At 42.2% G+C, this 18332-nt stretch overlaps 1 protein-coding gene across 8 annotated transcripts in view; it reads left to right on the top strand.

Moving 5' to 3' along the window:
• Positions 1-18332, top strand: part of AFF3 (ALF transcription elongation factor 3) — a 228518-nt gene that overhangs the window by 191973 nt on the left and 18213 nt on the right. For all 8 annotated transcript variants that reach the window (XM_083437609.1, XM_083437607.1, XM_083437608.1 and 5 more), the window contains 4 exons: positions 6335-6500; positions 8113-9138; positions 13801-13925; positions 17787-17988. In XM_083437609.1, the coding sequence (XP_083293735.1) occupies positions 6335-6500; positions 8113-9138; positions 13801-13925; positions 17787-17988 (1519 nt within the window). The remainder of the gene's footprint in view (positions 1-6334; positions 6501-8112; positions 9139-13800; positions 13926-17786; positions 17989-18332) is intronic.

The raw sequence follows: 18332 nt of genomic DNA, 5'->3' as shown, positions 1-18332 counted from the left end.
TGTGGAGGCTGTGAAAGAAATTTACTTTTCCAGGCGGATCCTATAAAGAGTTAACTTGCACAGAGCGGGCAGTCTAGCTGCTCAAACTCAGCTGATGCAAGGTCAACGGCAAACACAACCAAGAAAGTCAGAGTTGCTTTATTTTTCTTGTGAGCAGGTCAAATAAAACACTGCTGATGTTCCATTTATCTGGTGTGACAAGCAAACACTTGGCAGCCATTGCAAGCGCACACTGGAATCTGGCACCAGTCTCCTGGCCCAGCTGTCAGCCTGCTGACTAATCACTTCATCCTGAAGTTAATGCAGCTCTAGGTTTTTAACACTCTTTCATCTCACATACCCAGGCGCTCAGTCCTTGGAGAGAGCTATTTACTCTGGTAATGCAGTTATTAATTATAATTCCCCCCCCTCCGTTTTTGGCAGTAGGCTACTTGCATTAATTCTTTGCTTCAGCGTTTCTCTAATGTTTACAATCGTCGTTGCAGGTGGGGAGTTATTTTGACACTGCTTCTTCAACTTATCAGCAAGCTGTAATGGAAAGCTCCAAAAAAATATTAGATTGGATTTCCTTGGCTTTGTGTGTATGTGTGAGAGAGAGAGAGCTTGTTAAGGTTTTATTTTTAGCGTTGTGCTCAGGGGTTTATTTATTTATTTATTTATTTATTTTAGCTAGCATAATATTGTAGCAATTAGACTCTTAAGCACCATGCAGCATGCACCTGGTTTTTGTTTGGAAGGCTAATTTGCCTTAGGTTTGCATTATCGGATGGTACTTGCAGTTCTGTCATCATAAATAGCATCTCTCTCCCAAGGACAGAGTTTAAGATGTAGGTGTAGCCTGCAAACTCTCTTTTTTTGGCAGCGGTCGCTTCAATTGTTGTGCTTGTAAAGGTGGCACTGTAAATATACTATTATTGGGGGAAGTGTTATAGCAGAATGATGCCATGTAGTCCAGTCTTAAATATTTTCTGGTGTAAGGCCCTTTTCCCACCCACCACTTCTACTGAGATCGACCGAGTAGGAACTGGAGAATAAACCTTTTCTGTGGGGACATGCCAGTTGTGAAATGCGCACTCTCTGCCTCTGTATAACCAGTGCCTACAATTCTTGCTTTTATTATTAATTCAATTTTTACCCTGCCCTTCCTCCCAAAGGAGCCCAGGGTGGTCATACTACCTACAGAAGTAAAGGTAAAGGGACCCCTGACCATTAGGTCCAGTCATGACCAACTCTGGGGTTGCAGCGCTCATCTCACTTTATTGGCCGAGGGAGCCAGCGTACAGCTTCCGGGTCACGTGGCCAGCATGACTAAGCCACTTCTGGCGAACCAGAGCAGCACACAGAAATGCTGTGTACCTTCCTGCCAGAGTGGTACCTATTTATCTACTTGCACTTTGACGTGCTTTCGAACTACTAGGTTGGCAGGAGCAGGGACCAAGCAATGGGAGCTCACCCCGTTGCGGGGATTCGAACTGCCAACATTCTGATTGGCAAGTCCTGGGCTCTGTGGTTTAACCCACAGCGCCACCCGCGTCCCACCTACAGAAGTACCACAGCATAATTTAAACATTTACAAAAAATTAAAGCAACTAAAAGCACATTGTTGGTATATATACAGCAGTTTCCAAGCTCATGTCTTTCTGGTGCCAAGCATTCCAGTTTCTTGTATTTTTATCCACCCCATACTTTTGGCGATGTATGGCTGCTGTTTATGGACACTTCTGTTAGTATTTTATCCAGATTCTTTGCTTTCCATGGCTCTGGTTTGAAATGTGGTTTATTTGATTATGTATTTTACATTTTTATTTAAAAAGATTGTAAGGCACCACAGACATTTTATGGAGAGGCAGGGTATAAATGAAATTTCCAGAGCTCTCACTCATCAGGGCTCCCGTTTTTAGTATAATTTCCAATTCCAGTAAGGTTGAAAAATATTCTTGTTTCCTCAAGACTTCAGAAAATTGGCAGGAAACAAAAGTAATATTTAATTACCTGGTTCACTCTAGGACATTCGTTTTGGGGATAGTACCCCAAAGTTCCACAAGAACTTTGCATCATCATCATTTATTATTTATACCCCGTCATCTGGCTGGGTTTCCCCAGCCACTCTGGGAAGCTCCCAACAGAATATTAATAAAAATAATAAAGCGATAAAACATCAAACGTTAAAAACTTCCCTAAACAGGGCTGCGTTCAGATGTCTTCTAAAAGTCAGATAGTTGTTTGTTTCCTTGACATCTGATGGGAGGGCGTTCCACAGGACGGGTGCCACTACCGAGAAGGCCCTCAGCCTGGTTCCCTGTAACCTCACATTTTGCAGTGAGGGAACCAGCAGAAGACCCTCGGGCAGAACGGTAGGGGGTAGAGGATGGGCTACTCCTGGTCATTGGCAGCATTAGCTCACCCACAGTTTTTGTTATTAATTATATCTCACACCTTGTTCCCCTATACAGATTGAAATGTTTAAATAAATGTGGCCCAGTTCACCCAACCTTCTGCATCTTGCCTTATTTCCCTGTGTGGCAAGGGCACTGGTTTCCGGGGCCTAGGGCACTATGCCCCCCCATCTTTTTTGGGGGGGGGAAGGGGCCAGTCCCCCTCAATGTTCAGAGCCCCCCTCCCCAGCAATATCAGGACATCATGCAGATATGCGCCGGGCCCCTCAATGCTCTGGAGAAACTGGTGCCTCCGCTGTGTGGTCACAAGGTGCAAATGAACTAGGAAAAAAGAAAAAAGTGTAACACTGTGAGGGAAAATAAAGCTCCTATATCCACTGGGAAATTAGATGAAATGCATGAATAGTCTGTGTTAGTTTTCTTAAATTGGATGTAGGGATGCTAAAAGATGGATCTCATTGGGCAAGAGGAATTTGGCTGTCAAAAGGGCAGTGCCGTTTTGTGTAACTGACACTGAGGCAGAATATGACAGCATCACTTAATAAGCCCTCTGTATCTGATTCCAGTGAGAACTTGGCTGCATTCAGTTTTGAGGGGTCCTCCTATCAGAAAAATATGAGCCAATTGTATGTTTAGAAAAGGGCAATAAATATTAACCACAGCCAAAAGATATTGACTTTGGAGAAAAGACATGAAGATCTGGACATGTATAGTTAGGCTTGAGCGATAACAAGAAAGGCAGCGATCGAAAGTACATTTTCTCCCAAGCTCTTTGAAATAAATGAGACAGGTAAATGTGTTTAGGATTGGTGTGTTAAGAGTCATAGCACTTTTCAGATTTGAAAGGTTTCAGTGCTAGCCAGGCAAAGATTTAGGATTGTGGGATAACTGTGTATGGAAATAGACTAAAGATAATAAATTATGTGAAGGTACTGGTGCTAAACATGAGGGGCATCGCCTGCCAATGATATGTTTTAAACTATTGAGCCTTTTCCCCTGGATAAGGTAGGGAGAATGTATTTTTGTCTGAGTAATTTTAAAGCAGTACAGATTATGTGCTAGACTGTGTAAAAGACTCTTCAACTGCACAGGAAATCAATCGAAAAACTTAAGTGGTCACTTCCTTTCAGACACTCAGGACGATAGCAGTGCATTGAAATATTAAGTCATTGATCATATACACTTTCAAAACATAAAGTTCAAGTAATTTGACTGAGGAAGAATTAATCATGAACTGTAATTAAATGTACAATATATCCAAGCACTTACAGAGCTATAATGTTGTCATTGGTGGATTATAACTAAATACTTGTGACTAATGAAATCACATTGATTTAATGAATTTGAAAGGGAGGGAATCTAAATTCGCAATCCTAAATGCTTGGAAGGCGAGCGACTTTTCATTCTGTTTGCGAAAGAACTCTGCTATGCAGCTTGGGGCAATACCCTCAGTGCCACCCCCACTGTGCCCTGCCCCCACCTGCTTCTCCTTGCTACCACCAGGTGCTTGCTGCCTCCTCCTGCTTTCCCACCACTGCAACCTTGCATCCCTCCACAGCCATGCTTCCCCGCTGCTGCGGCCCACCCACAGCCTCATTGCCATGCCAATACCACAGCCAACCTGCTGTTGCTCCACGTCTGAATCCTGAGAAGTTGGAGTTGCTGTGGGTTGGTGGTTCCTTGATTCTGGAATTAGCTGAGTGACCTGTTCTGGAGAGGGTTGAACTTCCCTGAAGGAGCATAGCCTGGGTGTTCTCATTGATTCCATCTTATTGGAGGCATGAGTGGCTGCAGTGTGGCAGAAAGCTGCAGCTGGCAAGCAAAGCCCAGGCAAGTAAGACTTGTAATAGGGCTTTGGTGGTCGTGGGACCTCAGTTGTGGGATAGTTTTCCCCCTAAAGTTAGCCAGATGCTGGCAATGGCTAATTTATAGTGACATATGGAAACATTCCTCTCCTGCCAGGGGTTTTGAATCTTCAGTACTGGCTTATTTATTGAGAGGGACCAAAGGAGGGATGTTGTATACAGAATTGAACCGTGAATTTCAGGTGCCTTGTTTTTGTGTCGTTTTGTATGTTGCGACCTACCCTGTGATCATTTTGTGATGAAGTTCAGAAACCTTAGCTGGCGCAGTATTCAACAGCCAGGTAGCTTTGAGCATCTAACACCAATCTTGGTCCAACTGCCTTAGCTGCCAGTTAGTTTCTGGGCCCAATTCAAAGTGCTGGTTTTGACCTATAAAGCCTTAAATGGCTCAGGACTGCAATTCCTCAGAGACCACTTATCCTCATATGAACCAGCCCGGACCCAGTGATCTTCATCTGAGGCCCTTATTGATGTGCAACCTCCAGAGGGTGGCAACATGAGGAGTGGCCTTTTCTGCAGTGGCTCCTTGTTTGTGGAATGTTCTCCCCCAGGAAGTTCTCCTGGCCCCCTGTTGCATATCTGTAGGTTCCAGGCAAAAACATTCCTCTTCTTCCAGGTCTTTGAATAATTAAACAATCTATGGCCTTTTAAACACTTTGTGTGCATGGTGTGTGTGTTATTGTTTTGTTTGTTACTATGTCACAAATTTTTGTCTTTTTATGCTGCAAACCGCCCTGTGATCCTTGGTTGTAGAGCGGTATAAAAATTTAATAAATAGATGTCTGTGTTTGCTGGGCAGCTGCATAAGCATTTTCTAATTCATGGTGGAGCATGTATTTTGCAGGTTCAATCCCTGGTATCTGTGGTTAGGGCTGTGAAAGACTCCAGCCTCAAACCCTGGGAAACTGCCACCAATAGGTGTCAACAATACTAGATGGACCCTTTGGCTTGACTTGCTTGTTGTGACACAAATTGCAGTCTTACCTGGCAGATGGCAGGTAGCTGCCACCATTGAGCATAGTAGAAGTGGGGCTTGCTGAGGTGGGTAGCTGGTTTTGGACTGGGAAGCCATGAACATGCCCACCAGCAACAGACTGGGTTAAAGTGCAGCTGTTGGCAAGGAAGGACAACTCCTCATCAAGGTGGGAAAGAGGTTAAAGTAATCAAGCATGCCCCAGCAGCAGCAACTGGACTTACCAGACTAGTCTGATAACACCAGTAGCACAGGTGCTGAAGCAGGACGTTGTCTCATTGTCAATACGAACAGAGCAAGTGATTTGAGGGCGATTGTGCCCAATAGAGCTGGGCAGTATATAGATATATCGCCCAAACTAGTTTGAAGTCCTTATCGTGATAGCGGTTTCATAATTTTTGACCTGACAATATATTGCGAATCATGGTGTGTGTGTGTGTGTGCACGTGTGCGATGCAAAAATGACAATGTAGGGAAAACCATGAAGCCAGCCAATGCCTCTACATAGCTCCATCTTTATTTCAGACATTGTGATATATCAGTATATCACGATTCTTAGCTGGTCATATATTGTGAAGTTAAAAACCAGATATCAACCAGCCCTGCCATTCACCTCTACATAGTTCCGTCCTTATTTCAGATGTCATGATATATCAGTATATTGCAATGTTTAGCTGGTGATATATCACAATGTTGAAAACCAGATATCGCCGTGCCCTTGTGCCCAACATCGGAGTATTCAGAGCCTAGTTATTTATGGAACTTGTCGGTATTACTAATGAACACACACATTGTTTCCCCCCTTTCTCTCTTTTTGCAAGCTCTACGTTTTCCTCTGTCCTGCTGACATGATGTGGAAAGTTGCATGGGAGATGCTGCACCTTAATTCAAACACGACCGCCATTGCTAAACTTCCTTCTGGACAAATTCTTCCAACAGGCCTCTGTTTGCCAACATCTGCATTAGTGTGAATCCTGCAAAAGCAGAAGTTCTTTTTATAGGGCATAATAGACATGTGCCTTGATTTACATTCTCTCTCTCTCTCTCCCTCTCTCTCTCTCCCCCCCCATTCCCTCCCACCCTTTATTTGGGTCTGGCAGCACCACTGCGCAGCAGTCCAGCTGCAGGATCACGGGGATCACCAGCAAGTGCTCAAGCAGCAGCAGCTCCAGTGAATCTGAGAGCAGTTCAGAATCCGACTCAGAGAGTGAAAGCAGTTCTACCGAGAGCGACAGCAAGAAGCCCTCTCATTACTCCAGCCCAGAGGTAAGGAGTTCTGCATCTTTCACTCCTGTCGAAACATAATGAGCAAGAAGTTAAGTTTCTGAATCAGTGGAACCTTTGTCCCAAGTAATGTGTTTAGTTAGGACCAAGGAGGTTTTATGCAGTGCTTTTTTTTAAAAAAAAAAGTGCCAGATCTCACCATGAAGTTGTTACCGTAAGTGCCACACCTTTAACACACTTTTTACATGGGGGGTGGCAGTGGGGAAGGTGCCAGTACTGCAGAAAAAAGCACTGGTTTTATGTGGCATCTTGGTGGGTGACTTCCCCATGCCTTAAGTGTGGCGTTTTGTGCAGTTGAGGAATTGTGAATAAAACACTATTAAAAAATCCTTTTCAGCCCTGTTGGAAACACAGCCACTAAGCCTATGAGACTAAAATAAAGGAATGCATATGCTTTTATGCAAATTTCAGGGCATGGCTGAGCACTGTGCATGTTTAGCTGTATGTCCTATATGAAGTATGAATGCAATATATCCTATATTTCAAGCACACACACCCCCAAGCTTACAACATTGGCAAACACCACTCCTGTAGCGTTTCACTCCTGTGACTAAAGGACCACTCCCCCATGTTCCTAGTCCACTACACCACTGTTCCTAGTACACTTGCAGCTTCTAAACCTCAGTTTTATTCATTCATCTAAAACATTTATATACTGCCTTTTATGAATGACCTTAAGGCCATTTAGAAAAAAAAATGAAAAGCAAGTAGCAATACCAGCAAAGCAAACAGCAGATAATAGCTGGGATAGAATAATATATTTACACTGTATTCCTATACACCAACAAGGTGCACTCCGGACACCACTGAACTACAGCTCCCAATATCCCTGTTTTAGTTTTTGTCCAGAAAACCTGGAAAACACACCTTGCTCTGAACACTTTCCTGGGAAGCAAGTTCCATTGAACTCAGTGGGGGCCATTTCTGAATAGGCACTGTGGGATTGTGCTGTTAAAAGAGATTTTAAAAAATAGTTGTTAAATATTCACAGTAAACACAGGAATACTTCCTTTGGATGGGGCTTTGTGTTCTTGTTTCTGAATAAGATTGAAGAGTAACATCTGTTCAGCCTTGCAACTCCGCCTGAATTCAGTGGTTCATGCTTGTTTCTAAGGTCATTTGTTTCTGTTGGTAGCAGAGGAACACCATTAATCAATGCCTACGCTATACTAATAAAAGTCATTAACTGTACATGTTGTCTTTCAAATGGTTTCCTCCCTTTTCTATTCTGAGAGGAGCCTGAGTCAGTTCTGGACAAACTTATGAAGGGTAGTTCTCTGTACATGGAATCTCCATGTACAAAGGGAGTGCACTTGTGAATATTAGATGCTGGTATTCAAGCCAGGAGACCATCCCCATCATGTTTTGCTTGTGAGTGATTGAGAAATCTGAGTGCCACTGTGGGAAATGAACTGATGGATATTCTATTATGATAATAGAATAGCCACACTTTTTAGTTAAAGAATATTTTTATTTGCTGGCCATGAGAAGAATAACCAGTTCCTTAAGAGTATAAAAGCACTGTAAAGTCTCTCTCTACTGTATAAGCTGGAGTGTTATGAAATGTTTGGAGTTTCAAACTTTATTTTCCTAGCCTGAACAGCCATCGTCAAACAAGTGGCAGCTGGATAAATGGTTAAATAAGGTTACTTCACACAAAGCACCTATTCTGAACCAAAACGGACTGGAGCTCTTCCAGTGTTACAGCAAAGGGAAAGATGAAGGGCAAGACTGTGAACATTTACCTCCCATTTGCCAAACCGGTCTCAGAGATAAAGAGGTTAAGAATCCCAGCAAGGAGGACCTGAGGCCTAGGACAGCTAACAAAGCCCCGGGGCATAAAGGAGGGAAGCAGAAATCGCCTCCTTCGGCTGCTGCCATTTCTGGAGATAGTGGTCCTCTGAGGAGGACAGCCTGCAAAAAACAGCCGAGAAGGACAGAGAGGACCTCTGGTGGTGATATCTTAAACGGCCATGCAGCTGACGATCTTGACTTGAACCAAGTACATTTGGAAAATAATAGCACATGTGAACAACCTAAAACCAGGCCTTGCAACAACAAAGTTGAGCACAGAAAGGAAACACGTGCTGCCTGTGAAAAGAGACGTACAAGGGGGTCAGGTAAAACAGCACCCAAATCCAAGGAATTTATTGAGACAGATTCTTCGTCTTCAACGTCCTCAGATACAGATTCTCAGTCGGAACAAGAGGATTACCCTTTACATAAGCCTCAGACAGTGACCTCAGCATCAGCTGGAAGTGACCAGAAGCTGAAGGACCCTGGGAGTAATAATACCAACAAAGCGAACAGCAGTTGCAGTGCCTTTGGTTCAGTTAACACCAGGACTAGTAACGATATAGCAAAGGAACTGGAAGAGCAGTTTTACACCCTGGTTCCATTCGGTCGGAACGAGCTCCTATCTCCCCTGAAAGACACAGACGAAGTGAAAGCACTTTGGGTCAAAATTGATTTGACTCTTTTGACCAGAATTCCACAGCACTTACCTGAGGAGCCACTGCAAATTAATGCTGGAGTTAAAGAAGCAATCAGTATGCAGCACAACATTGTTACTGATCTGCCAGCAGAAAAGGTCATCCCCAAATCTAGAAGGAAACGCAAGGTAGGCTCCTTAGATTTGTTTTTAATTTTTAAAGAGCTAAAGGGAAGTGCTTGGTTGCATCTAAAGTGTATGCCTGTACAGTGGTACCTCAGGTTAAGTACTTAATTCGTTCAGAGGTCTGTACTTAACCTGAAACTGTTCTTAACCTGAAGCACCACTTTAGCTAATGGGGTCTTCTGTTGCTGCCGCGCCACCGGAGCATGATTTCTGTTCTCATCCTGAAGCAAAGTTCTTAACCTGAAGCACTATTTCTGGGTTAGTGGAGTCTGTAACCTGAAGCGTATGTAACCTGAGGTACCACTGTATAAGTTTCCTGGGTTGTATCCAGTGCTATGTGAGCAGAGTTCTACCTGGACAACAGGAAATTCATTTCCTTCTCTTCCCCTCACCCCCTCATTCTCACAGTCGGCTCCAACCCTCTGGAGGTGATTTTGATGGGGAGAGGGGGATAGAAGGGACAAGAGAGGACATTCCATTGCATTCATGGAAGTCTGTTGTGCCAACACAGCTGTAGCATTGGGTCTACAGCCCTTATCCTTCAGTCATTATAGTGGCTCACAGCATATCCAGGGGTGGTGGAGGTGAAATTTAGTCAGTTCACATTTTGCAAACCTACCATATTTCAAAACCAAAATGTGATCTGAAGCACAGCTGTCCTTTGAAATTCGTCCTCCTCCAAATTCTGCAATGCAGTTCTTAAGCCAGGTTTTTTAAAAAAGTACATATCATGAGTAACTGTGCACAGAAAATAACATATTAGTGAAAACATTGTACAAAAATTGCTTGCAAAAAAAGTGCATATTAGGAGGAAAATGCCTCAAAATGTGTATAAACTTTGTGGGACCTTTAAAAAAAAAAGCAGCAAACTGAAGCAGGCATGGGGTAAACTGAAGTTAAGGTTGGAAAAATGAGAGAGTAAGAGAAATTGACGGATTCATCCATTCCTGTCTCTCTCTGCAAATGCAAATAAGATTCCATATATTTTAGGAGAAACCCCTAAATGATCCCCTAAGAACTTTGAAAGCTATAAAGAGATTAGAATCTTTAAAAAAAAGGAATGCAGATGAGGCCTACATTTCTGTTTAAAGGTAAAGGGACCCCTGATCATTAGGTCCAGTCGTGGCTGACTCTGGGGTTGCGGCACTCATCTCGCTTTATTGGCCGAGGGAGTCGGCGTACAGCTTCCGGGTCATGTGGCCAGCATGACTAAGCTGCTTCTGGCGAACCAGAGCAGCGCACGGAAACGCCGTTTACCTTCCCGCCAGAGTGGTACCTATTTATCTACTTGCACTTTGACGTGCCTTCAAACTGCTAGGTTGGCAGGAGCAGGGACTGAGCAACGGGAGCTCTCCCCGTCGTGGGGATTCAAACCGCCAACCTTCTGACCGGCAAGCCCTAGGCTCTGTGGTTTAACCCACAGCGCCACCCGAGTCCCTTACACATTTCTGTTTAGCATACAGTTAATTTCTAACTTGACCCTAAAGTTAGAGTACCCATCTGATCAGGATCACCCAGCTTATTGGGGTAGCGCCATGTACCCACCTTCTCTAGGACAGTGTTGCTCCCGCTTGCTAGGAGGGGAAGGGGAGGCTGGCAGCAGTGTTGGGCTTAGTCAGGTCCCCCTGCCAACAGGACCCCAACATTTATCACATATATACCTGATTTTCCCCAAAAGTCCTATATGCACTGGTGATTTGTTATGTGTTTTTTTTTTTTTTTTTATAAATATTTATTAAGTTTTACATAAACAATAAAGAACAACATAAACAACACATAACACAGAAAAAATACACAAACATAAAACACAAAAACAACAGTAATAAACAATAAAAATAGAGAAAATTAAAAAAAAAAATACCCTTTTTATCTTCATAATGACCTTGCATTTACTTGTTTCTGCGACTTCCCCCAACCTCCCTACTCTGTATTCCAAATCAAATGTTCTGTCTGCAAATTCTTTCCCTCTATCATAATTTAAATTTCTCATCATCTTAAATCCATATCCCATAATTATATTTCCTTCAGTCTAGATTTTAGATCTTTTTCTGTTCACCTTTCTTGCTAAAAACCAGTCACCTTCAGTCCGATATCTTCAAATGTTCGTTATCTTGCAGTATTTCTGTAAATAGTCTTTAAATTTCCTCCAATCTTCCCTCACCGTCTCTTCTCCCTGGTCTCTAATCCTGCCGGTCATTTCTGCTGATTCCATGTAGTCGATGACTTTCATCTGCCATTCTTCCAGAGTGGGTAATTCTTCTGTCTTCCAATACTGTGCAATAAGTATTCTTGCTGCTGCTGTAGCATACATAAAGAAAATCCTATCTTTCTTGTGCACCTGTTGGCCAACCATGCCCAGGAGAAAGGCTTCTGGCTTCTTCGAAAATGTGTATTTAAACACTTTTTTCAGCTCATTATAAATCATCTCCCAGAATGCCTTAATCTTAGGGCACGTCCACCAAAGGTGAAAGAATGTGCCTTCAACTTCTTTACATTTCCAACACTTATTATCGGGCAAATGGTAAATTTTCGCAAGCTTGACTGGTGTCATGTACCACCTATATATCATTTTCATTACATTCTCTCTTAGGGCATTAGATGCCGTAAATTTTATACCGGTGGTCCATAACCGTTCCCAGTCAGCAAACATTATATTATGGCCCAAGTCTTGTGCCCATTTAATCATCACTGATTTCACTTCCTCATCCTGTGTATTCCATTTTAGTAGCAAGTTATACATTCTTGACAAAATCTTAGTTTTGGGTTCTAACAATTCTGTCTCCAATTTTGATTTTTCCACCTGGAAGCCAATTTTTCTATCCATTTTAAATGCTTCCATTATTTGATGATAATGGAGCCAATCTCGGACTTTACTTTTTAATTTATCAAAACTCTGTAGTTTCAATTTGTCTCCATCTTGTTCTAAAATCTCCCAATATTTTGGCCAGTTTGCCTCCATATTGAGCTTTTTTAGTGCTTTTGCTTCCATTGGGGACAACCACCTTGGGGTCTTGGTTTCAAGCAAGTCTTTATACCTCATCCAAACTTTAAACAATGCATTCCTAACAATGTGGATTTTAAACATTCTATGCACTTTAACCTTGTCATACCATAGATATGCATGCCAACCAAAAACATTGTTAAATCCTTCTAGATCCAACATGTCAGTGTTTTCAAGAAGTAGCCATTCTTTTAACCAACAAAAGGCTGCCGCCTCATAATAAAGTTTCAGGTCTGGCAGGGCAAAGCCCCCTCTTTCTTTTGCGTCGGTCAATATTTTAAATTTTATCCTTGGCTTTTTGCCCTGCCAGACAAATCTGGATATATCTCTTTGCCACCTCTTGAAACAATCAATCTTATCTATAATTTGCAGTGTCTGAAACAAAAACAACATTCTTGGCAATACATTCATCTTTATCACAGCAATACGACCCATTAAGGAGAGTTTCAAATTAGACCATATATCTAGATCTTTCTTTATCTCCGACCAACTTTTCTCATAATTGTCTTTATATAAATTTCCATTTTTCGCAGTCATAGTAATACCCAAATATTTCACTTTTTTCACTACTGCCAATCCTGTCTCATTCTGAAATCTTTCTTTCTCAATTTCTGTTAGATTCTTTGTCAAAACTTTGGTTTTTGTTTTGTTCAATTTAAACCCTGCCAGTCGACCAAACTCTTGGATCAGTTCTAAGGCTCTTTTCACACTGGATTCTGGCTCCTGTAATGTCAGAACTAGGTCATCTGCAAATGCTCTTAATTTATATTGTTTAGCTCCGACCTGAATCCCTCTGACCAATTGGTCCTTTCTAATCATATTCAGCAACACCTCCAGGACTGATATAAACAGCAAAGGAGAAATTGGGCAACCTTGTCGCGTACCTTTCTCTATTCTGAACTCCTCAGTGATTACACTGTTTACAATTAACTTAGCTTTTTGTTCAGAATAGATTGCACCTATACCATTTTCAAATTCCTGACCTACCCCCATACTTTGGAGATTTTTCTTCATAAAACTCCAAGAAATATTATCGAAGGCCTTCTCCGCATCCACAAATATTAGAACCGCCTTAGTATTTATTTTTTCTTGTAAAAATTCCAGAATGTCTATTATATTCCTTACATTATCTGATAAATGTCTTCCTGGGAGAAAGCCTGCTTGGTCCTTATGAATCTCCTCTATTAAAACCTTCTTGAATCTTCTAGCCAGAATATCTGCAAAAATTTTGTAATCCACATTAAGTAATGATATTGGGCGGTAGTCTTTGAGTTGGTGTTTCTGAGTCTCTCTTATGTGTTGGGGAGCAGTGATGCCACACTCATTGGGGCAGGAATGAGGCAGAGTGAAATGGCGCTAAGGTCAGAGGAGCTCCAGTTTGACAGGAGTCAATGTCAAGGTGCACTATAGAAAGTAAACAATGTGCCCTTTAACTAATATAAATAAACAAATGTTGACACAGAAGGAGTTGTTATGTTCCTAATTTTGAATAACTGACATGGCTTAATACTTAATATATGTACACACACACACACATATGCATGCATCCATCCTACCAAAATACAAAATTTGTAAGCACTACAGTGTTTAATAAATAGTAATATTCAACATCTATACTATTACCTGCACAATTCGATATATGATGGACCCTTTTCTTCCCTTAGTATGAAAATGAGGAAGAAAACAGGGAGAGCAAGAAGATTCACACTGAGCAAGAGTGCTCTTCACATTTACTTCCTTCGGCCCAAGTTGTTTCTGCACCAAATAATTGCAATATGATTAAAAACAGGTATGTGTTTCTTGTGTTAGATGAGATTCGGTCTTTTAAAATTCAGTGTAAATGATACTTGGTATCTAAAGGGAAATGATTTTGCATATTGCTGCAATTTACTGTCAAAATGTGTTAACTTCTACTTACAATTACTGGATTTCGTTCAAAATATTTATTTATTGTTATGGCACATGAAAAAATCTTAGCATTGTAAATATGTGCAGCAGAAAAGGGGGCAAGTTAAACTGATTATTTAAAACTGCCACTTGGTTTGAACCTTCAGGGTAGGACAAGATGCAATCATTTAAAACCATTTCTAGAGGTGTGGCATGCTGATACCTTCATCTTGATTGTCAGTGGCTGCGGTATAGTGATGCCAGCCTAGCCCGTGCAACCAAGCAGAGCAGGGCCACACTGAACCGCCTGCCTACCTGTTCAGGGGGAGCTTGACTAGCTGGCTCTTGGCAGGCGGAGAGGAGCACCAGGTTGGGCTCCGCTGAGGTTGCCTGTGTGGGGGTGCCTGGTTTGCACCCCCTCAAAAATTGTGTACCCAGGGCCACAACCCCCCTGGCATTTCCACACACATACTACGCCTCTGTCAGTGGCACTCATCACCTGAGACTGCTATTCGAATGTCGCTGGATTCCTGTTGATGTCGATTTAAATGATCTATTGTGAACCTTTTTAGTATGGTTGAAGTTGCAGTTCACACTGGTGCTACAAGAGAACCAGAATTATTCAGTGGCAAATTTATGTGGGAAGTGGCCATCGCTCAACAGTAGAGCACTTTATATGCATGCAGATAGTCCCAACTTCTCCAGCTAAAAATAGCAGGTGATGGGAAACATTTCTGCCCGACACCTAGGACAGTCACTTTGAAACAGATAGTACTGGGCTGAGTGATCCAGTGGCCTGACTCTAATCTAAGGTAGATTCATATGTTGATATACTTCTATTAGGGATTGGGCTTCTTGGGGCTTATTTATGGGAATTCATTGCAGGGCCTGTTGGTTCCTCTGTGGCCTGTTCCTCCCTAAGGCAGACAGGCATTTGCACAGGCTGCTTGTGTTGATGTCATCAGTATATGCCAGTGTCTAGGTGCCTCTGTCCATATTGTGTGTAAATTAAGAGAAAGGTGACAAAATGACGCTGGCATGGCGCTAGAGAATTGTGTTTGCTGTCACAAGTGGTGTTGTGGCCATTAGGGAACAGTTAACTCAGCTGCGATACTGCATGACTTGTACAATTAGGACTGCGCTTATCTCAAATGATGTGCAAGGAAGGGGGAAGATTTGCATTTCTCAATGAAAAATATTTCTTCTGTGATGGGGAAAGGGATTTTCCCCATAACAGAGATAGTTCCTTGAGGGATTTGGGGGAAAAACACTACTTAATAGATATTTTGCTTGTACAGATGATGTAATTTGAAGTTCACTATCTCGAAAATTAAAGCCTTAAAAAATTTTTTAAAAATCCAGAACGTTACAGAAATGAAAAACCATATTATAAACTCAGAGCTAGCAGACTGTTCAGTCCACAATCTTACCCTGCCATGTTGTCTTCCAGCTAGACTATTATGTTTTATGGGTATTTCTTACCTCTTTATAGATGCAATAGAGCACAATATGTGCTTAATCTAGTCAGGAAAAAATATGGGGCAAAATATACTTCGTTTTATAGCACTGTTTTAGTGTTCTAAGTTAATTTAGCAGGTCCTCTCTCTGTTCATTAATTTATCTTATTAGTCTTTAAAATCTGGTAGCACCATGCTTCATAATTTAGAAGCCTTTTTTATAGGTTATCACCCAGCATTTAGCCTACTCCAATGTGGACATGTGTAAAAGGTAAAACCGTGCTTCTGAAACAGTGCTCTGCTGCTAGTTTAAAATGCAATGATTTTAATATGCACTTTCCCTCCTCTTGTAAATGTGCACTTTTTGTGAGGAGCACAAAGAGCTTCAGTATGGCTGCCTCACCTGCAGCAGTGCTATCATCACATTGTGTTACCGAAGGATGAGCCTTGGGAGCCCTTCCAAGTCTACAGTTCTATGATTCTATGAAATGCTCCTTGCTCTCAACTTTTAAAAAACCAGTACTTAATTTATGCCCTTTTATGTCACACCTCCTTCGTGGAGCTCAGGGTGGTGCACCTAGTCCCTCCTCACCCTCATTTTAACCTCACAATTACCCTGTGGGATAGGTTAGGCTGAAAGAGAGCAACTGGCCTAAGGCCATGCAGATTGCATCATGACTTAGCAGGTATTCTATCCCAGTCCTAGTCTAACACACTAATGCAGGTGTAGCTCACATGGTACCCTCCACTATTGTCCATGCAGGCTGGGACTGATAGGAGCTGTAGTTCAACAAGGTTTGTAGGACACGGCATCACTACTCCTGCCTTAACCATTATACAGCAGTAGCTCTTACAGCGCAATGAATCTTCACTTCAAAGTAGGTCTCACCAAGTTCAGTGGGGGTTACTCCTAGGTAAATGGGTACAGGATTCCAGTCTTAACCATTTTCTTATAAATAAAATGATAGAAAGCCCTCAGCTTTTAAAAATACATATTTAAATGAGCATTTATGTGTGAAATGTTGTGCCGATTTTTTATTTTTAAGGCACAGACAGGAAATAAACTGATTTCTCTATTCCTAACCCAATATTAATGTCGAACACTTGTGTTCTGGTCTTTTGGTTCTGCCACTAAATAATGTTACTCTGGGTCAGAATGTCTAGGCCACAATGTGGCTGTTAAACAGAAACAAATGATAAAAATTATTGTCTGTTGAACTTTGCTCTAGGAGGAATAAGTAACAGCATACTGCAGAATGCCGGAATGGTTTGATTTTGTGGAGAAAGCTGCACTTAGAGCATTGTAGTCCATATTTATCAATTTCCTTCTTTGTGCTCTTTTGGCTTTTTGCTCTTTACCAGCTCCATGAGCCTATATTTCGCTCTCCTCAAACCCTGAATCAAATTAAGTTAACAGCACTATCAGAACCTGGTCAGCAAGTTCAGAGAAATTTCAGCCACTTAGAAGCACATTTCTCCGTTTCAGCCAACATGAGGTTTATCAGCCTGACTTATGAAGTGTCACCTGTGATTGCAAAATTGTACTCCATAACCTAAACCTACTCTTAAAAGCTTCATCTTATTTTCCAACCATTTTTTAAAACAATATCTAGCAACTCTTCATTTCTGTTATAAGTACTTGGATAGATACTGTAATGGTTCTAGGGGTTGCTCGTGCGTAAGCCGATGCAAACACCTGGCTGGGTTGCCTGAGTGAACCTTTTCTGTCCGGACAGCCACTCACCCGTGGCTGTCTCAATCGCTGGCAGAATCCGTCAGTGGGCGTTTCTTAAACTTCTTCCAGCAAAGAAGCTCTTTGACGCCTAGTCTTCTCCTACTCTCTCTGCGCGAAAGCCTTCTGCGCAAGGAGGGCGTAGGCAGCGGAGGACCTCTACTCTCCCCGCTGGTCCCCGGCAAGGAGTCATGGGACCGCCTCGCCGCTTCCCCCATCTGCCCCCCTTCTCCACTGGTGCTACGCTGATTCTCTTCCCCAGAAGATGGGCTGCCTCTCCCAATCCCGGGACGCTCTCTGGAATCCCTCTGGATTTTGCTCTCTCCCTCCGGCACTGATGGCAGTTCCCTGACAGATACTAACCACCGAATTGTAGTTTGCTTCTAGAATAAAAGAGAACAACGATCTAGAGCTTTGCTCCTCATGCTGCAAAAGTTGTTTCCAGATGAAACATTGGTCAGCAGAGTTCATCCTTCCAGTAATCTGAAACTGGTAGTGTTCATAATATATAAAATGTTTATTTCCTCCCAAGCGGCATTTGTGACCCATCCATTACTGTAATTTCCATTTCCAGCTTGGCAACACCAATAAATAAAAATGAGAAAATGCTTCGATCGCCTGTTTCACCCATCTCTGATGCATCTAAGCACAAATTCTCTGGTGATGATCTAACTTCTTCTAGCAAGCCTCAGGGTGGCAACCTATTATCTTCCATATCCTCAATAAAAAAACACAAGAATGAGATTCGATCCCACTTGCACCAAGGAGATTTCAATGTAAGTTTTGACAACAACGTATTTACCATAATAAGAGCATCTGTTGCTTTAGAAACCTGCCCATCTACTTTTGGTCCGTGAGTCTCATTTCTGTCTGAGGTATGGCCGTATTTGGGACGGTGTGAGAGAGCCTTCTCAGTGGCAGTGCAGAGTGTGCAAGCAAAATGCAGCTGGCTCCTTCCTAGTGTTCTGATGCCGTGCAACCTAAAAACTTGTTGCAATAGCAAGCCTTTGGCCTTATGAGTTGCTTAACTTAGTGCTTCCGTCACATTCATTTTTGTTAATTTCTATCCGCTAGTTATCTGTGTATTTTATTGCTGTTTTTTAAAATGTGATTCTGCGTA

The sequence above is a fragment of the Podarcis tiliguerta genome (genome assembly GCF_965153285.1).
Source record: "Podarcis tiliguerta genome assembly, chromosome: 4".
In the NCBI taxonomy this organism is placed as follows: domain Eukaryota; kingdom Metazoa; phylum Chordata; class Lepidosauria; order Squamata; family Lacertidae; genus Podarcis; species Podarcis tiliguerta.
This window is presented reverse-complemented; position numbering and strand designations above follow the sequence as displayed.